The sequence below is a fragment of the Etheostoma spectabile genome, chromosome 9, assembly GCF_008692095.1.
Source record: "Etheostoma spectabile isolate EspeVRDwgs_2016 chromosome 9, UIUC_Espe_1.0, whole genome shotgun sequence".
Taxonomy (NCBI): Eukaryota; Metazoa; Chordata; class Actinopteri; order Perciformes; family Percidae; genus Etheostoma; species Etheostoma spectabile.
Genome location: NC_045741.1, coordinates 20843093 through 20864008, shown reverse-complemented (window position 1 = coordinate 20864008; position 20916 = coordinate 20843093). Strand labels below are relative to the sequence as shown.

Here is a 20916-nt window from a genome sequence, read left to right as displayed (position 1 = left end):
CCCTGCGGGGCCCCCGTACCACTCACCCCCACATCAAACAGAACATGGTCCAGGCGGACAAACTGTGGTCTGTCTGTCAGGTAGTCCAGGAGACTGAACGCACCGACACCCATCAGGCACCCTTCAGAGTGATGTACTGGATGTCACTGTACCATGTTCTCCCACTGTGCTACTCTTGAATGATACCTCCCCACTAAAGATGACATGTTGGAAAAGACGTATGCTCTTAACAGGCATCACTGCTGCCAAGAAGATGCTGGCTTAACGCTGGAAACCTCCACATACAATCACTAAGTCCCAAAGGATTAACACATACATAGACATAGTTGATATACTGTATGTGCTATCAGTGGCAAGAATGCACAATGCTGGAGCCGATACTATTTTAGCGTGGCAAACAATGGCAGATAAGATAAGAAATTGCTGTAATCACTACCTGTTCGTGCTTTTTTTTGTAAAACGGGGTTTCTCGTTGACATGAGGTGGTCGCCTTAGATCTTTTGCAATATGCCTGTATAGTTATCTGAATGATGTACTTGTAGTATGACGTATGCTCAGAACCTATTGTGCGTCCACGTCATAGGTTCATGCCTAGGTTCAGCAGGAATATGTATTGTTTAGCAGGGCAACTGGACTCAGATAACCCAAAAGAACAATAAAGGCATGATGTTTGGCTTAGCTTTCCTTATTATTATATATATATATTGTGGTGCACGTGTTTAGGAGTGTGTGTGTGTGTGTGTGTGTGTGTGTGTGGGTGGGTGAGGGGGCTTTCTGTGTAAAAGGGGAGATAGAGCAGTGGAGACAGTAGACAGTATGGAGTGGGAGACAGTATATCAATGACATATTGGGGGAAAAACAATCACAATGCTTCGGGATGGGTTTCCCCGGTTGGACCAGAGGACAAAGAGGAACCGAGGCAGATCATGTCAGGACAGCTATGTCAGGGCTGAATTTTATGTGTTCTTTTTAATTTTTTTTAGCTCTTTTCCCCTTCTCCTCTTCCTTGCTTTAGGCCATAACAGGCCAACCAATCCCTAAGGAATATGACTCGGGATATAGAAGGCCACCACATCACCAAATTTGTTTCCATCCTTTCTGAATCCATTGTAACCCTGTATTAAGACCTCTGCATTACCAAATGAGGGGCGGAGGACATAACTATGCTGAAAGCTACACACAACGGCAGTTAAAAGCAGCTTGATGACAAAAGGCACATAAAAATGAAAACAAAACAACTATCCCGGTGAGTTGAGGTATTGAATAGTTTTATTTTCTGTTCCTCGTGAGAGGTCTTTTAAAAGTGAAAATTCATCAAGGCAATTATAAGCAATTTAGTGTAATATTCTTTCTCTTTGACAAACACACACCAGTCTATTTATTCACCTGACCACACATCAGAACTATAATTGAGGCAGCTAAAATAAAAACATGACAGCCTAACAGATGACATAATTTAAAGTGTGTGCATTATAAAAGGCAACTTGATTTCAGGTCATTTGAAAACCAAACTAATACAAGATGATACAGTAAGTAACTAACAAAAATCAGTGAAGACATGATGTTAAAGTTAAATTCTGTAAATTTTCAACATTTTTGATTAAAATGTCACATATTTATTATTTTCAAATAACAGGGAAATCCTTAATTTAATGTAAAATATGGATATCAATCTCTTATGTCCTTATGTAAAAAGAGTAAAGGCTACTGAGGTCAATACGGCATCTTGCAGCAACTTACATTTCACCATCAACAAAAGTACACGTTTCCCTCCAAACTTTAGAACATTAAAGGTCCAATGGCATGAAAGCTTTATGAGTTGTTTTTTTTTACATTATTATGCGTTCCCCCAACCTGCCTATGGTCCCCCAGTGGCTAGAAATGGTGATAGGTGTAAACCAAGCCCTGGGTATCCTGCTCTGCTTTTGAGAAAATGAAAGCTCAGATGGGCACATGTGGAATCTTGCCCCTAAATGAGGTCACAAGGGGCACAGTTACCTCCCCTTTTTCTGTTTTGCCCACCCAGAGAATTTGGCCCACCCATGAGAGAGAGACATCATGGTTTTCAAATGAGCAAAGTTTGGGAAAGAGACTTTAGATATGGTATTAGGGGACCACTAAGGTCTATATACAAGCTTCCAATGTCATAGGACCTTTAAGAAAAATTTACCTTATTCTTATTGCTAAACTTAAAGTAATTGCATTCTCTTAAATATCATTTTGTAGGCAACATCATGACAATTTGTGGCCGTTTTGATCCCAATTTGGGCCCAAACCCTTCCAGCTACAGAGGCATTATGTGATATAAAAGATCCAGGCCTTTATGTAAACAAATGGCAGGACACTGTGTCTCACTATGAAGAGAAAACAATGCTAATGCTAAAATATATGGGTAAATAAACCTTCAAAGAATGTATGCGAAAGGATTTGTATTGGTGATGCAGAATGAATGTTAATACATAACTAAAATAACATCAAACCTTGTGATCAGTCAGAGAATAGGCTCTGTATCATTCCAATTGACAAACGCACCTTTCCACCTGAAACAAAACAAACAGTTAAAAGGCATTTAGAGCTGACACAGGTACATACGGCACGATCCTTTACAACTTCAAGTTCTATTTAGAGTATGCAAGGTATTTAAACACCAGCTCTTTTTATGGTTGTTTTCAGGCTCTGCAGACATTACTGTGCAGGTTGGGCGTACGTCTGTGTTTGAAATGCCAAAATAGCCTTACCTTGTTCGGATACAGTGCTCCAGTGGTGGAATGAGATCAGTGTCGACATGTTGACAGTTCAGGGCCCATTTGCCAACCGCTAAAAATATGAATGCTTAATTAGCAATTGCAACAGCAAAGTAACCCAACACTACTTAAGCATTATAGGTGCAATCTGTTATACTGACAACTAGTGTTTAAAATAGTTACTGCAGTACAAATTCAAAATAATGGAGTGAGTCGTCTCCCCCGCCCCCTCCTCCCCAGACTCAAAGTTTACGGAGGTTGCCAGGTTGGGACCGCTGCATCTATAGTCTCGCTTTGCCAGACCCTCTTCCAAAGGGCTCTGAAGGAGCATCCATAACAATGTAGCTGGACGCTAGTCTCATATAACCAGACATTACTTCGCAGTACAGCGGAGTAGCTAACGTTAGATGCTGGCTATATTGACAGTCATAGAGGCCCGTTCTCATACGGAGCTCTGTATCCAACTGACAGACACTTTTTCGGCTTAGAATTACAATAGGAACCGTTAAAAACACAACAACCTCGGTGTCTTCTCCAACCGATGGACAGACACACTTCCTAGGTTTAGAATTACGGTAGGAACCGCTAAAAACAACACCACCTTGCCGTCCTCTCCACCCAACTGAACACACTTTATTGGCTTAGAATTGTTTATTAGTGTTTTAAGTCCTTCCAGGCAGGAGACGTTGGGGGCTTAAAACACCATCGAGCCTTAAAATTACGGCAATAATCGCCAAACAAACTGCAAACTCACTGTCCTCTATTCTATGTCTCAATTTGTTTTTGGGAGTAACTAATTAGAGTACTCTAGTTTTATAATTCAATGTGAGTACACGAATGTTGAAATGACATAAAATGCCCGTCCCTGGTAGCCGTGATAAATTAGTCTAAAGCTAATGATTACCTGTTCAGGAGGAAATTAGCCAAATCTGCATCCTTTTCGGGCTCTAAGCTGTCTCAATCTTTCAAAGACATCTCCAATATTTACCCGGGGTTTGTTACGTCTCTAGTCACACAACTGTTAGAAACATGCCGGGTTTTTTAGGTTGGGTAGAATCTATCTCCGTTGATCCTGTTTGTTTGTTTGCTGCTTGGCTCTACTAACGTTACAGCTGTAGCGCGCTGGGTTTATGTTTTTACAGGTAAATCCGGCAACCCGGCCTGGCTGTCAAACTGGGCTGTTGATAACACCACAGGCCAAAACACAAACAGAAATTCCGTCACGGAACGTACATTTCAAAAGGAGAAAATACTGGCATTAGCATTGTTGTCATAACTTATAGTATTTCAGCTTAGCATGTTTCCTTAATATCTGATGATGCATTGGGGTCATTTGGGGATTTATCACAGTAAATATATTACATATTGGACCTTTAACACAAGAAGGACCCTGATCATTGAGATTGCCAGGAAAACAAGATGAAATTATAATAACCAAATTATACCCTAATACACAGTGGTCTGTCACAGTAACTGGGATGAGGAGATGATGAGAAACATAAAATAACCAAAAAAGAAAGAACATGTGCACTGAGAACAAGTCATGTTACATACAGACAGTGAGGCGGATCTCTTCCTGTTGATTGGCCAGTCCATCATAATAGTAGAGGTCAAACTCCAGGCTTTTGTCCTGATTGGTCAATAGCTCTCTCTGCAGGCCAAACAACACGCTGAAGTGGCTTTCACTGCAGACCACCCAAATGGGGTAACATGGAGTCTTCAAGTAAGCCCCTACCTTAGATAGAAGAAAGTATAACACAACAGAGCAAATTAATCTATGAAAAACAAGGACCCAATAACTGAAGGAGGCAATTATTACTATTATTAACATATCAAAGTGTTAAACTAGCATTACCGCCTTGCAGTTGTATGCTTCTGTCAAACAGTCAAGTTGCAATTTACATCCATATCTGTCCAGACTCATAATATATGTAGTGGGGCTGTTTTTATTGTCTTTGCAATATCAACTGGCACAATGAACACATGCGTTCCATCATTTGTTTTAAATTAAACAAGCAATTGGTTTTATTTTAGCAGAATACTGAAAGCAGCATAAATGCAGAACTGAGCACACTGTAATATCTATTTATCGCAAGTAATGTTGTCATTGTGATATTCAACAATGTTATTGCATATTTTCCTCACATTGTGCAGCCCCAGTATGCAGTGAAGAATTTGAAAGAGTTTGTTATTATTATTTTTGGAAACTTGGATGCTTCACACTAGGGCCCGCCAATATAGAGAAAATCAAATATAATAAAATAGAACAGCTAGAACAGTCTGATAAGTTCAGAAAATTACTTCACTTTACAATCACTTCACTTTCACAATATATACAAAATCTAAGACAATATCTAGTCTCATATTGCGATAGCAATACAACCCACTGCTAACGCCGGCGTGGAGGCATAAAAATGCATTGCACACAATGTTGAGCGGTCCCAAATTAGGGAAAGTAACAGGATTTTGATGCGAACAAGATGTTTTGTACATGTATTGTTATCTACTCTGTATGCTAATGTGTACAAAAACTTGAAAATGTGAAAAAATAATTTACATTTCTTTTTTGTCTATCATGAATGTTTGTATAAGGTCAATAGCTCTACTTCCTCTCTACTTCTGCCGCCCTATATTTGATTTCTCCGAGTTAGTGCAAGTTTTCCTTCACTTGGCGAATTGAATTTATTACAATGCTACAGCTTGATAACTAGAGCCTGTTACTTTCCATGTTCTTCAGTTATCCTGTTTTTGTGAATTTGAAGTACATTTTCAGGCAGTATATGTGTTGTTAACTAGCAAATCCCCTTAGGGAAATTCTGTGTTACAGTTGCAAGAGTATATAAATATCAGAGTAGAAATATGAATAAAGATATTTATATTTATTAATAAATCCCATAATAGTCTTAAGAACATTCTTTGCTGTAACTATAGGCAAATCTGTGGCGTCAGCAGCACAGATGTGCCCATAATTACAGTAAAAAATGCCCCATAAGGTCTTGTGTTTTCACATGAATCGGACAAGTATCTAGTCCAGAGACTCAGCCATCAATTTGACTCACCTTACAGATGTCATAGTGTTCAAACAAGGACAGCAGGCCAACGTCACAGTGGCCTTTGACTCCCTTGAGTAGAGTCATGTTGCTATTGCCTGAGTCCAGCTCCATGTCATTGTCAAAGACATTAGAAACTGCTCTGCCACAGAGCAACAGGTTGACCAGCTCCTGGTGAACGCCATTCAAAAAAGCAATCTTAGCAACCAGAATGTATTTTTTGTCTATACAGCAGTAACAATAAGTAGTATTGCTTACTGTCTGATTTTGTGACACTGAGATCCCTTTGTTGTACAACATCTAAGTCTGGCATGCACTTAGAGAAATGTATGTCCCAAAACCAATGTCATCGAGACCGATTCCTGTACCTTTTTAATATTCATTAAAATGTGTGATTATGAATCACAAACAAAGTGCTCTGAACCAATTTAGCATGTCAAACCTGAGTGCAGTAGCCATGGGCTCCGATGAGTGTGGTGGTGGGCACGTCCATATCGTCTCTTACTCTGAAAAAAGAATAACAAGAAACAACAACAAGGGTGATGTTTCATTATCTGGCCAATAGTGATTTTAATAACTCACATCTCGTTCAGTCTTAGATCTTAAAAAAAGCACAACATACTTGTCAATGGATCGAGAGAGAACAGCAGATATGGTGAACAGTATGCATCCTAACACCCCGGTCTCAAACTGTAGAAAAAGAGATTAAAGCAAAAAGGTTGGCATCTTTACTACATTTGACAGGCAAAATTAAACGTTAATATTGAGTTTCATGCCTGATCAATATGCCGCTCCAGAAGCAACTGCAGGTCCTTGATGTTATCCACAGTAAAACATGTTATCTAAAACAGAAAGTGGTTATAAAACATCCACTGCAGATTTTTTGTAACAAAGGTCATTTTGTAAATTGATAGTATTGACACGGCTACACTTTCTTTATTACACTCATTCCAAATAAAAACAACACATGTGTGATTGAGTTTTTGCAAATCCAGTGGCTGTGAATCTCCTGCAATGACATTTTAGATATTCCACAAAACTCATTAAAACACTGTTTAGGATTTTCTATTTGATGTACAGTGTACTGAACAAAATTATAAATGCAACACTTTTGTTTTTGCCCCCATTTTCCATGAGCTGAACTCAAAGATCTAAGACGTTTTCTATGTACACAAAAGGCTTATTTCTCTCAACTATTGTTCACAAATCTGTCTGAATCTGTTGGTGAGCACTTCTTTTTTGAGCTAATCCATCCACCTCACAGGTTATCTGATTAACTGACCGATTCCATTTGATTTCCATTTGTTCAACTTCAGAATGTGGTATCTCCATACCTTTTCAAGCACTCCTTCAGATTTGTAGTGTCCAGTTGGGGTGAACTGATTTTGTCTTGAATTTCTGTTTTAAAAACAGACACAAAACAAAAATAAAACAATAGATTTATAGACATTTTTGAGATCAATGGGTCATCCCAACTCTTAACATCTAAGCCAGGTATTCACATGCATTCAACCTAGTTAAATACATAATGAGTAATTAGGTCTCGATGTAGAGTATTAAGTGGATAAGAGTATTACCGTACATTGCAATTGTGGCTTGTTTTCCCTCGCCAGCCCTCCACAGTATTTCGGCCGCTGCTAAAACAAGACACTTTCTCCTGGTAGTGTTAGAAGGTCTTAACATCCTAAAAACAAAGTGGAATTTGAGTAAAAAAACAGGTTGTGTGGGATAATAATACAGTTAATACCAAATGCAGAGGTCAATGCTTAACAGTGGCTACAAAACATGCCTTGATGTGAATTATTGGCTGTGAAAAGCATCCAAGGGATTACAATGGGGCACAGAGGTTAACATTATGAGTCAAAGCTCTGAGTTGAAGGATAACGTACTGAAGGCCTGTATTACTACTTTCAAAGTTTTCAAAAAGCAGTTTCTTTAGGACAAAGGCTTGGATGGATGCCAGAACTCCACAAGGTCCACCCTAGAAAATAAAAACAAAGTGCATAATGCCACAAATCATTGAATCATATGTAAATCAGTTTTCAGGAATACTGAATTTAGCAAGATGGCACAGTTAAGACAACCTTTTTCTGCACAATTCCGTATCTCAGGTCATGTGTATCTAAGAATGTGAATCCCTGATTCCTCCATTCAACACTGAAACAATTTAGACTGGAACCAAGAAGAACCGCTTTCAATTCCTGTTGAAAACAAAAACAGAAAACCGTAAATCAAAGGCAAATGCATTTTTAAAGAAGTACTGGTCTAAATCACCAACCATGGCAGTGTGCTGGTCCATCGGGCGGCCTGCACAGCTGTGCTCTGCGACAGTTCTTGGAAAGGACACTTTGGAGAGTTCTCGCAGATCGTCGTCATCATCAATGTCATCTGGAAATTGATTTACACACCATCAGATGGGACTAATACAAGGCAACAAAGCACAAAAAGGCAAAGACAATGGATGCCATATCTTTTATAGTTTAGTTTATTTAACAGGGACAGAGCATCCTAATAAGATTTATGAAAATAAGTGCCAGAGTGCCAATCTTTTCATCTGTAGCCCACAACCCTGAAGTACACAGTACCTACCCAAAACCATCTCAGACACATCCAAGTCAGCCACATTTGGCTTGGGCAAAGACTTAACTCTAAGAAACAGACATAATGTACATAAACATATGAAAAAAAACTTGGTAGTAAAATAATTTCAACAGTTCAAAACAGAACCTCAAATCTACTTTACGTTGTAGTCTTCAGTATGTCTTGTTGCACTTTTCCAAAGCTGTTTTCCCTCTGCACTCTCTCTTGTGCAATGCACAACTCCCGTTGCACTCCTACGCAGTCAGCTGAGGTGATTTCACTTAGGCCGCTTTCAGAGCTTTTTTGATGTACGCCAGCCACTAAAAGTGCATCCCCAACATGCTTGTTTTCTTCTTTTTTTATGAGCTGCTGCTTGGACACTTCTAGCCTTTGATTCTGCCTTTTTTTGTTTGATTCCTTAAAAGAAAAACATCAGTGATAAAAGAGAGTATGATGAATATGTGTAATAAGATGAACGCGGGATCAATGAGATTTTAAGAACTGCATCAAGAGTCCAGTACCTGAGATGTGCTTGCTATTGGACCAGCCATCATGCCACGTCTAATTCGATTAGTTCTGCTCTTTTGGGTGCTCTCAGTGGTGGGAGCCTTTTTTTCCGGTTCTCTTCTGATGTAGCTATCATTGTCCTGGAGGGAAGCCATCGGTGGTTGAGAAGGGCAGACTTCTTCTATATCAGAGCTGTGAGAGAGATAAATTCCATATATGTTCAAACCAATTTTGAAAAAAGTCAAAACATAACAAATCAGAAATGACACTTGTGAAATACCTCAATTTGACATGTTTGCTAATAACATAAGCTGTTGTGCTATCCTCTGTCTGTGTGTCATTCATCACTGTTGGTGATACTGCAGAAGAATTAGCAATCCAGCTCATAGTTCGAGCAGACGGCAGCGGATCACTTTTACTGCAGGTGATCTTGTCATTCTTGAGGCCCTCAATGCGATGCTTCACAATAATCTCCAGTAAAGTTTTCAGGGGGGAGTTCAGAGCCTGCAATGACAGAGATGTCAGCAATAGACTCTCAGACTCAAAGCAGCCAACCTCCAGCTGCAAATACTTACTTTATTCTTTCTATAGAGACCCTCCATGTTGAGAATCTGCCTCAAGTGGGATCTGTTGTTGACACTGGCCTCTGTGCGTGGATGCTCCTCATCCATACAGGCAATCGTCCTCCTGAGTCCCTGTGCATCAACACTGTTTATTTAACATCGTTTACACTGCAAGTGTTTAACAGTCACATTTTGAGAGTCTCAACAATAGTAATGGTTGCAGCAGCTATGACGTCCATCATCCGTCCTAAACAGGGTCACGCACTGTGTCGGTTGTGACAGCAGAAACTGGTTTCGGAGTTGAATCGCTGATGTTTGTGGCACGGAATCTGACGAATCACTGGTTTAAGTGTAATACATAGCTAGCTAAACTAACGTGACCATAGCCAGACAGGGGCAAACGCTAGCTAGCACTAGTAGCGGTTCGCTATCCAGCACTGAGCTCGTTCACCACCTAGCGTAAGCTAACTTACCTTTCGACTTAGATATTCCCGTACAATGGATAAAGATACCTCTTCAACTGAAGTGGCCATAGTGATGGGAACGTGTCCGGATGTGATAGCCTTAGCTAGATAATCAACAGGTAACGTTAGCTGCTTTGACTAGCCTTTAGCTAACCGTTTAGTGAACCATAACTAGGCTGAGGGATGTGCAACCTTTCGGAGACCGTCCATATCATGAATGTATAGTTAGGTCCATTTGTGCGAGAGATCAGCTAGAGATGGGTCAAACTCATGGATATACTGAGGTGAAACCCTTTCAGAGTTGTTGTTCGGCAATGTACGTTGCCATGGCGATCCTGCGCAATACTTCTTCTTCTTTGGGTTTCACCGGCAGCTTACATCCTTGATGTTGCAATACTGCCACCTTCTGGAGTTAGCTAACTCCTACATTGCCCTGTAGGCCTATGTCAGATGTTCCTCATCAGTCTTGTTCTCATTAAGAAGCTGACCAAACATCTTCTGCCTTGTCCACCTCCCTCACACTCCAGTATGTTCTTTACATCTGCTCATGTTAGCCCTAATCAATTCTTCCATCACGTCCTTTCTATTTGATAGCTATTTCCTGCAACTAACAAGCACATGCTCTACATGATCACCAAAAACAAATGGTTGCTCCACATGGGCCTATTGTGAAGTTTGCTGTTTAGTTTACTTTGTCATATTTCTAACCTAGTCATGATTGTCTCCTCTTTTCTATTCCAAAATTGATAGACCAACTTGATTTCGAACTGAATATAAATGTCTTTCTGTTATCTTCCAATCCCAAGTGCTGCTACTCTTTGATGGATTTCCTTTCACACGATACCCTTTCCTTCTACTTTTGAGAGATTAATGTCTCTATGTTTTATTTTTTAACAGTTTGTTTGGCTAGTTTGTCCACTCTTTCATAACCTAAAACACCTCTAGCAGGAACCCAAATTAATATGACCTTGGAGCCTTCGACCTGGTTGAGTCGAGGATGCACGTGGCCTGAGACTGGGCAGAGACTGAATCACTGCAGACTTTGTTTGTTTTGTTCAACCTATTCTAAAGCTGTCAAAATGGTGTACTGCTCAACTATGTCTAGGAACTTCAAATGCAGTACAGATGTTTTCACTGCCCCTATAAACACTCTCAAAGCCTGCAGAGCTTGTATTACGTCAAGCCCCACAAACACACACTTTGCTGCTGATTGATGTACCACCCTCCCATATAGTCTTTAGAGATTAGAGATACATATTTCAATGATGCAATATGAGATACTCATTCCACTCCTGCAGGACATCTCATAACCTTTATCACTTATTACACTGATTATGCTCTCTCCATGTTAATCTCGGTTTAAATGACACTACCAAAAAAGAAAAAAAAACGTTCAACTCTTCAACTTTTATCCCACATTTCTTCCATCAATTTACAGACGTGTGATGTCAAGGCAGTAGACCTGTGGTTTGTTGGCCTATTGGCTTATCAGAATAGTTATCCAGCTCTCTGGGATTCTTACTTCTTCCCACACTTTACATCAACAACTTCTTCAGTGCCTCCATAAATGTTGCAACATGATACACTTGGAATAGCGCTTAGTTTACGACTATCTGCAGTGGGGGCTGGATCTCCAAAAAAGTTGCAAGAAGAATCTAACTGGTCACAAGATTACTAACAAGATAGAAGAGTAGAAAGAATCATGTTTACTTTTTTGAGAATGTGTTATAATAATAATAATAATAATAATAATAATAATAATAATAATAATAATAATAATAAATAATATAAAACATGTTTTATTTGAAGGAAAAATCCCTCTTTATTGAACTGGTGACTATGCAACTACCACAATTTACATTTGGATCCCTATTGATCCCTCACCTAGCACCCTCTGTTCAATACAGTAATCCTCCATGGTAATTAATAATTAAGTTTAGAGCAGCCAGTGCTCCATTGCGGAAATTAGTTGTTACTTTAGCATTTAATTAAAAAATACAACTATTAAAATACAACTTTTTGAGGAAAATCCATTATATGACTACAATATAAACTGAAATAATGAAGCTCTAACGACTAGATTTTTGATACAAGGCCCCTCTGCAAGACATGGACAAAACCAATAATGCAGCAACCACCCTAAATCATATTGTACTATGTAAATTCACAAAAGAAATTGAAATTAATAGAATTACCAAGAGCAATTGATCTGCAGTGAACCTGGTGCTATGGGGGCCCTTGGGGTCCCGGGGCAGTTGCCCAGCTGGTAATCCAGTCTTGATGAGGAGGGGTTGCCAGAAAACATTGCTTTGTTTAAAGGGGTCTCATGTCAAATAGTTTGGAAAGCACTATATCATTTGTATAGCTATGGCACAGGAGTGAAACAAACTATTATCTTAATGGTAGTTTATATTTGATAGATTTTGGTTATGGTTTAACAGAAATTTTATTTGCAATACATTTGTATTGTATGTCCCAGTGCTTCATGTGACATGCAGTTCCAACTTTGGCCAGTATGATCCAATCTCCCCATACCTGGGGCTTGTCTCCCCCAGACAGTCCCTTTAGGGTTGTATGAATACAATGATGATGAATCCGTGAGTTGTAATCACGTTAAGGAACAGTTCACCCACAACCAAAGCAAGTACAAAGTACACCAGATCAGTAGGCAGCAGTTATGCAACAAGAAAACACACCGCAAAAATTGCCCTATTTTTGTTCATTTTATTAAAACATTTTCATTTATAATATGACAAATATTCAGGCTGGCCTATGTTTACTTTATTATCAAACCATAAAACAGTCACCTACTGTCCAGCACAACTGAATAATGACAACTGTATTAAGAGTATGACATTTAACTCAAAACAAAAAAAGGGGGTTGTTGCATGAAAAATCAACATATTAATCTTTTTTAGATGCTGCAGTTTAACATTACATTACATTTCATCTGGACCGAAAGAGTTTAATTAAAAATAAGGATGTACAGGTGAGTTCAACTTATTTATTCTTGCAATATTAATGTTAACAGACCCTTCACTGTGGAATTTTAATTAAGTGATGATTGAGCAATGTTACCAAACAAGTATCACATTACCATTTACTACTGTAATATGGCAAATAGTACAGAAAATTGATTAATATTGTAAAGTTATTGAGCAGTAGTAGAATACCGAAGCAAGATGTTCGACTGATATTCCCTTACCTTGTTCTTTAAAGTTAGTACACATCTTACTTTTTACAATTCATTGTCTCAAACATAATGTTTGTCATGTTTGGACTATAACGAGTGATATTTACAATACAGTACTATGATACTTTGCTGGTCTCACAAATATCATAAGGGCCTTGCAGCAAGGACAATCCTTGGCATGGGAATAAGAATCGTGTCTGTTTTTGGCACAAGTATCATCCTACTCTACAGGGAGTGCAGCTTTACAAACGTAAACATGTTGCATTTTGTGTGTTGTGTATCCCTCCCTTAGGAATGCCAAGCATACTGCTATTTTCTTCCCTCTGTTGTTTGACCATACCACGAGGGACAAAGTTTTAAAAAGGAGTGAGAGACAACTGGGAAAGTTTCCAGAACACGGAAGGGCATCAGTAGTCATAAGCTGTAAGAAAGAAACAGAAGAGCAGTTATCCACATCTGCCTGAGTTCACGAGGAAGAGGAGCATGCGATCCACTTCGTAGGGAGAGAGAGAGAGAGAGAGAGAGAGAGAGAGAGGTTGAAATCCAGATAGGAGGTATCGTGCAGGCATGCAATCACACCAAGGTGGTCTTACTTTCTATTGTGAGGATGCAGGTACTTGCTGCAGTGCCTCTGCTGTTCACAGCCTTGCACATGTACTCTCCCTCGTCTTCTGGGAAGGTCTCCGGCAGGTAGAGGCAGTACGTCTCTCCTCTCTCTATATACTGATAGTCCTCACAGTCCTGGAGCATCTCTCCCTCAAACCACCAGGTCACCTCTGGCTTGGGCTCTCCGGTGATCTTAACGGTGAACCGAACTGGCTCCGAGTCCACCACTGATTGATTTTTAAGGGGCTTTTTAAACCACGGAGCCCCCGATCTGGCATGATCCTCCTCATCTTCATAGGCCGCAGAGCCATTGATGATGCTACCCTCATCCTCCACATCATCCTCCTTTTTCTGCAAACAGACAACAAAAAGTAAATCACAAACTGTTGCCAGGGTCAAAGCAACCTTAAACCAAACTCTTGCTATGCTGTCATCCATAAGGAATGATATTGCATTCATGGTAACGGACATGGAAGATTTACTTTTTGGAGTGCAGCATCAATCTCCTGCTGCTCAAACTGCATCCTCTGCAGCTTCTGCTCCTCTATCCTCCTCTTCTCCTCATCCTCTCTGGCTTTGGCCATTTGTTGAAATCTGGCTTTCATATCCACCTTCTGTTTGAATGGTGACTCTTCGGCCATCGCTGGAGTTGTTTGTGTTTCCTCATCCTCCTGAAAAACACTGCATTTAGTACATGTGACATTATGATAATCCTCTATTGATGTAAAAAAAAAAGAAAAAAAAGGAGGGACAATTTTTTGTAATTTTATCAAATCAAACTCACAAATGTTGTTTCTGGCATCTTGAATTATTGATCTCTTGTTGGAAAATTCACGTCCCTGTGTGTCGTGTGTATTTTCTTACCTCCTGGAACCTCTCAGCTTCTCTCTCTTTAATTTCATCATCAATGGCCTTCCTCCGTGCTCTCTCCATCTCAATCTTTTTCTGAATGTCTTCTTCAGTCAGCTGTTTGATCTTCTCAAATTTAGACTTGAGGTCCTTAGCCTGGATGGAGCCAGTCCTCTTGAGCTTGGTCAGTTCTTCATACTCTTTGCTTACAACATCCGAGCTTTCATTCACTACATCCTGTGAGATGGAAGCCCATTTATTTTTTTGCATTGTTGTGAGAACATGTGAATGATAGAAACAAGTGACCACAAATTAGAATGAAAAAAAATATGACTTTACAGTTGTAAAGTACCCTACTGTATTATTAAGCATTAGTGGCTGATAGAGTTAAGCAGTGTGGGTTTTATCTGTTCCAAACTGACCTCGCCCATCTCTTGTCTGAGTTGTTCAAATTCCTGCTTCTCCTGCTCCATTTTCTTTTTGCGCTCCTCTGCCTTGCGTCTCCTCTCAGCTTCCTCCTTCTCTTTCAGTAGCTCTTCAAAGTTCATCTCCAGTTTTCTAGGGTGCAGTGCTTCCTGAGATTCACTCTTCACCATCCCTTCTTCCTCATCTTGTACCTTTAAACAGAAAGGAAGAGGTTTCTGTATGGGAGTAAAGTTGTATGTCCATAACAGAGCAAAACAACAAACAATCTTACCCGGCATTAAATAATGTCATAAAAGCAGCAAAAAGTTGAATTTGTTTATTAATCCCCAGTGGGGAAATTACAATTTACAATCAGTGAACACACTTTGTTAGTAATCACACACAGGCCTGAAATACACACACATGCTCAGGACCTATACATGCACTAATGGAGAGATGTGAGAGTGAGCAGCTGAACCAGCGCCTTGAGCGGGATGAGGGGGTATGGTGCCTTGCTCAAAAGCACCTGGCAGTGCCCAGGAGGTGAAGTGGCATCCCTCCAGCCACCAATCCACACTCAATACTTTTTAGTCCATATGGGGACTTAAACCAGTGACCCTCCGGTTCCCAACCTAACTCCCTACGGACTGAGCTACTGCCACCCCCAAACACTGTGCAGGAGGCCTTTTTATTGTTGCACATAGCATTTAAACAACATGCATCACCATCATTATAAAGCTTGGTGCCTTTGTGCTCATAGGGAATACATTTATGATGATAGAATATTGTACGTAGTTTCCTCTTATTTCTTTGTGAAAAAATATACATTTGAAATTGAAAATATCTTACTGTCTCATCTCCATATGCAGACTTTTCCTGATCCAGGCCAGAGCTCTTAAAAATTAATTTGGACAAGGGAACAGAGGTGCAGTGTGCCATTTGAGCTGACCAGATTAATACAGTACATTAATTCTCATCCTCAATTCGAATTTGAATTCAATTTTAGAGATCACAAATAGACAGTCAGTGTGAAAAGTTACAGTAACTGATATTTGTTCATAATGACATACAGTTCATATTATACATAAAGTGTAAGTAGGTCTATGTGATATTTGTTGTTTCATTTTCATGTGTTTTGGGGCAATTTAATGTTCTGTTTTAATGCAGGTTTTACGGAAAGCTCAGCAGCTCAGCAGCAGAAAATAAAGCCAAAGCCTGCATCACCAAAAACGAATATGTTCTGTTAATGTAGAGTATACTGTAACTTTTGGGTGATGTAAACTTACCATGTTTTTACGGGCCTCTGCAAAGAGCCTCTTCTCCTCTTCCAGTCTCTTCTTGGCCTCCTCCTCTGCCCTCTTCTGCTCGTCCTCTCTTCTTTGGCGTTCCAGATCCTCAAAACTGGCGCATATCTTCCCGGGCTTGCTGCCCTCCAGGTTCAGTAAGGCCATCAGCCCCTCGTCATCCTCATCTACAAGCTGAACAAGACCACAGTAAACTTTGAGAACTGCAGATAAAAGTGTCTAGCTGTTCCCTCTGTTTCCAGTGTTTATGCTAAGCTAAGCTAACTGGTTGCTGTCTTATCTTTAGCGTACAGATATTACTGTGGTATCAATCATCTCATCAAACTCTCCACCTGATTGTGAATAAGTGTATTTCCCGTAATGTGTAAAGTATTCCTTCAAGGTTATATCAAATCAAAGATGCATTTAAATTACAATGGCATACCACAATATTCCATGTTTGGAAACTGAGATGTCTACACTGCAAGAGAACATTTTATAATCTAAGAAAGCTTTTGCGTTCACCTAATTTTTCATATGTATTTATTTTTAATTTAGCTTATGGAAGGCATACTGACCATGCTCTTCCTGGCTTCAGCGAAAGCTCTTCTCTCCTCCACCATTCGTCTCTTGTACTCTTCCTCAGCTTTCTTGCGCTCTTCTTCTACCCTCTGCCGTTCCACCTCTTCAAAGCTCAGCCTCAGTTTCCCAGGTCGGAACTCCTCCTTGTCTTCCTGAGCTGGCTGAGTGTCCTCCACATCTTCTCCCTGATAACACGCAAACGCATCAGTCTAATGTCTGATGCAATCACAACAGAAATGATTTTTTTCTGATACCACTGCTTGTTTGTATCAGGATGCAAGGGGAAAAAGGAATATTAAAATATTATACATGTATTGAGTTGTGAAGTTGAATGTTATCTTTTGAAGTTTTGTTTACCATTCCCAGCCTGGCCTCCTCAAAAGCTTTCTTCTCGACTATTAGGCGGCGCTTGGCTTCCTCCTCAGCCTGCTTCCTCCGGTGCTCTTGCCTCTCCTTCTCCAGCTCCTCGAATGTCATCTTCAGCTTTCCAGGAGTCACCTGCACCTTCTCTGAAGGCTTCTCCTCCTCATCCTAAATCCAAATGAGAGTGAGAATGCATTGTTTAACTGTGATCCCCAATCATTAGGTGGTTGTCAAATTAAAAAGATCTTATTTTATGATGACGATAATGTTTCTTTCCTCATGTCCCTACCTCCTGTTGAACAACCGAGCGTCGCTTGGCATCCCTGAAGGAGCGTCTGTTTTCATCGTACCGTCTCTTCTTCTCTTCCTCTGCCTTCTTCTTTACTTCCTCCTCGCGATTCTTCTCCATGTCTTCAAAGTTCAGCTTGATTCTGCCCGGAGGTCGGGAGGACTTCGCTGGGACCACTCGTACCAGGATTGTGTCATCGCCATCCTAAAAGGTGTTTTAAACATAGGGTTGTCAAGTGGGGTTTTGTTTGCATGTGTTTTTGTTAAGGAGTTTATTTTACATTAACTTATATGGATCATTTTACTGAAATAATGGATCTGAATACTTTATCAACCACTAAGGCTTGAGCTTATGTAGACAACATGACACACAAACTGTTCAGTAGTAGAGGGAAAAACAAATTCAGGTCAATCGCAGTGCGCACGCACACACACACACACACACACACACACACACACACACACACACACACACACACACACACACACACCGACTGGGAATAAGAGCATGTGGGTGGATAGGGAACAACTCTATTGGCCTAATGTTGCCATTTGCTGTGGGTCAGAGTATGGCTGTTAGTCTAAGATAGCAGAGTCTAATTCAGTCACAGTAAGGAGGTCTAGAGCTAATTTAGGCACTGGGAGGTGTGGGAAACAGTTGCCAGTCATGCTGTCTACACCTGGCAGCGCCAGTTCCAGTTGTTTCTAGATCATCAAGTCAGTTCTTCCTTACATTCAAACAGGATCCTTTTTATGATGAGGCATTACCCCGTTTCTGAAAAGGATCTAAAGTATTATTCTGCTTTTTCATATAAGTGGCAACAAAGAAAATAGTAATGGAGCAAGCTATAAAATAGGGGAGTGATTTGCTTTACAGACAGGTAGGAAATACACATAAAAATCCCTCTAGTAAATGTAATTATAGATGAGTCACCTTTTAGAAAGAAGGGTTTGTAGGGAATGGTGCTGCTGCCAGCGATCACTTGATCTTTTACTATATTATATCTATTATTTATTTTTAGTTTTAAATGTTTTTATTTAGCTTCTTTTTCTATTTAGTAATTACATTTTCTGCAAATTTTATTGAAATTGGGCAGTTTCTTTTCAGGAAAAGCCTCTGAAAAACAATACTTGCTTTTTATATTAAGACAACTAAACTAAACTAAATACCTGCTTAAAACAATGTCTCCATTTCCCTGATAATTATTATATAGTTCTTCAGAGGAAAGCAATCAACTAAATTATTAGAAAGACCCATAAAGTGTTTTATTTCCCAGCATTAGGATTTTAAAATGTTGTTACAAAGCCCTCTTAAACCTAACGGGAATACAATTCTGGTGTGCAAATACTAATAGGAGACCAAAAAACTGTAAAAACAACCTAAATAATATCAGTTTTTAATTATATAATTATGTTAAATTGTAGTTGCTAAAACCCTTAAATTCCCCAAATAAATACAAATGACAAAACCTCAGTGTCCTCAGTGGACAGTTGTAGTTACGGCCCTGATCATTACAGAAGATAAAGGCATAGTGGTAAAGACGTATTCTCAATCAAAAAGAAGTAAATTCACTACTTTGACAACAGTGTCCTGTGTCCAGATTTTTGTAGAACTGTTACGGCCTTGTCAACGCTAAACTGTTCTCGCCGTGTAGAGCAGAATTAGGGCAAAGAAGAAGCAGGTAATTGCCTGTAATTGCCCATCTGGCACAGGAATACTTACGTAACCATTCCCAAGAACTACACTGTCTAAGGGTACAATAGGCCCTCTCTCTGTTCTGTACAAATTGAAAATATTAATTTGATCTACATTACATCATTTTCCAAACTACCTCAAGTCTTACACAGTAAGATATAATAACTAATTTACCACATTATCAAGTACACATGCTGGTCATGTCAACAATGCAACTGGTGGTTTCAGACCTATATCCAGCCTCTGCCAACTGTTTGGATCTCAAGTGCCACTTTAAATAACTCATCCGAGTGACAGCTGAAGATTACCTGAATCATGACGTTCTCATCAGAAAAGGCAGTGCTGCCTGAACCATGTAGACATGCTGTCCTGGTGAGCGGTGCGACCCTGTGCAAGAAATTCAGCCAAGGATTACTTACCTCAGCCGCTTTCTTAGCCAATTCTTTCTTTATTTTGGCTTTTTCCATGTTGTCCTGGGCTTCTCTCTTCTTCCTTTCTTCTTCCATTCTCTTCCTTTCTTCCTCTGCTCTTTGTTTTTCCATTACTGCAAACTTCCCCTTAACACTACCTGAGGATTTCACAGGGCACAAGACGACACAAGCCTTCAGCCTCCTTTTTCTTCCAGTCCCTTGCCAAATATCCATCATCCCTACCCTTTGCATCCCTTTGTGTGTCTTACCTGTGATTTTGGGGACGTAGGATTTTTCTACCTTTGCTGGCTTCACCTCTTCTTCCTCATCACTGGAAGCGAGCAATTCTTTTATCTGTGGAGGATCAGATAGAGAGAAGTGGTGAGGTTACGGTTTAGCTTGGATCATCTCCTTTTCCACTCAGAAGCCATGCTGGTCCCAGAACAAACAAGAGCCTAATCCCGGCTAATAGCTGGGTCATGTGAGCTGCAGATGGGCCTCTGATTGGGCCCGGTGTTGTTGCACAGGCAGGAGATGAGCGTCCGGCCAGCTATGGCACGGCTGTACCCAGGGAGGTCGTTCTGTCTGAGTATCACTGATTATCCACTCACATAACACCGTATCACTGCGTTTATTGTACCACAGTCAATCTCAAATCTTGATCTCTGACACTCCCCTTTTATTTTCACACATGTAGCTTTCAAATTCATGTATAGTGTGTGTGTGTGTGTATATATATATACATATATAGATATGTATATATATATATAGATAGAGAGAGAGAGAGAGAGAGAGAGAGATTTTGTTGTTTGTTAGTTTTTTACATATGTAAAAAATAAAATATAGTTCAATTTCTATACCATTTTTACTTCTTAATATTAGATAAGTTTAAAAATGTGTATGTCTCGTGCATCACTTTTAGACTAGATTGTAATTCATTATGTTTTATCATTGATTAATTGGTCTATTGTTTTACAATTAGTTGATTAATCGATTAGTCCAGTAATGCCTGAATTTAGTGAGACATGCTCATTATAATTACACAGGGCCCACAGTGGCGTCTTCTAATATCTTGCTTTACTCGAACAAATAGTCCAAAACCCAAAGATAATTCAGTTTACGGTGATATAAAACAGAGAAAAGCTGGAGTTTTTGTGTGTGTGCAGTTTTCCCTTGAAAACCGAAAAGACGCTGATGCAGCAGAACCAAAGATATTGTCTTTTTTTCTCTACACTTTTTCTCTACACTCTTTCAAAGCTTTGCGCCTACAAATACCCACAATGCAACTTGACCACTAACAGCCAAGTTATACTAGTAGGGGAAAATCATTTGG

The 20916-nt window shown here is 39.7% G+C and overlaps 2 protein-coding genes across 5 annotated transcripts in view; both read right to left on the bottom strand.

The window, feature by feature from the left end:
- Nucleotides 1-2238: 2238 nt before the first annotated feature.
- mindy4 (MINDY lysine 48 deubiquitinase 4) lies at nucleotides 2239-10245 on the bottom strand. 2 transcript variants are annotated; one of them, XM_032525838.1, is made up of 18 exons: nucleotides 9918-10245; nucleotides 9457-9576; nucleotides 9162-9385; nucleotides 8896-9073; nucleotides 8538-8791; nucleotides 8384-8442; nucleotides 8073-8182; nucleotides 7879-7995; nucleotides 7684-7775; nucleotides 7377-7478; nucleotides 7129-7192; nucleotides 6571-6636; nucleotides 6417-6484; nucleotides 6237-6300; nucleotides 5804-5965; nucleotides 4299-4479; nucleotides 2739-2817; nucleotides 2239-2540 (listed from the first exon to the last, which is right to left on the bottom strand). In XM_032525838.1, exons 1-18 carry the CDS (start codon nucleotides 9975-9977, stop codon nucleotides 2492-2494), a joined length of 2049 nt encoding a protein of 682 aa, XP_032381729.1. In that variant the 5' UTR covers nucleotides 9978-10245; the 3' UTR covers nucleotides 2239-2491. The 2 variants fall into 2 exon arrangements, with proteins under 2 accessions (XP_032381729.1, XP_032381730.1); XM_032525839.1 differs by lacking the exons at nucleotides 2239-2540; nucleotides 2739-2817 and having other exon boundaries at nucleotides 4299-4475.
- Nucleotides 10246-12618: 2373 nt separating this feature from the next.
- Nucleotides 12619-20916, bottom strand: part of nexn (nexilin (F actin binding protein)) — an 11778-nt gene continuing 3480 nt past the window's right edge. Inside the window, exons 4-15 of one of the 3 annotated variants that reach the window (XM_032525836.1) lie at nucleotides 19853-19937; nucleotides 19593-19741; nucleotides 17479-17682; nucleotides 17184-17357; nucleotides 16823-17011; nucleotides 16248-16439; nucleotides 15811-15855; nucleotides 14979-15173; nucleotides 14572-14793; nucleotides 14190-14378; nucleotides 13695-14058; nucleotides 12619-13522 (exon numbers count right to left, since the gene is read on the bottom strand). In XM_032525836.1, the coding sequence (XP_032381727.1) occupies nucleotides 13509-13522; nucleotides 13695-14058; nucleotides 14190-14378; nucleotides 14572-14793; nucleotides 14979-15173; nucleotides 15811-15855; nucleotides 16248-16439; nucleotides 16823-17011; nucleotides 17184-17357; nucleotides 17479-17682; nucleotides 19593-19741; nucleotides 19853-19937 (2022 nt within the window). In that variant the 3' untranslated portion in view covers nucleotides 12619-13508. Of the gene's footprint in view, nucleotides 14059-14189; nucleotides 14379-14571; nucleotides 14794-14978; nucleotides 15174-15810; nucleotides 15856-16247; nucleotides 16440-16822; nucleotides 17012-17183; nucleotides 17358-17478; nucleotides 17683-19592; nucleotides 19742-19852; nucleotides 19938-20916 lie in introns of all 3 variants that reach the window. The other 2 variants (XM_032525834.1, XM_032525837.1) reach the window with 2 other exon arrangements.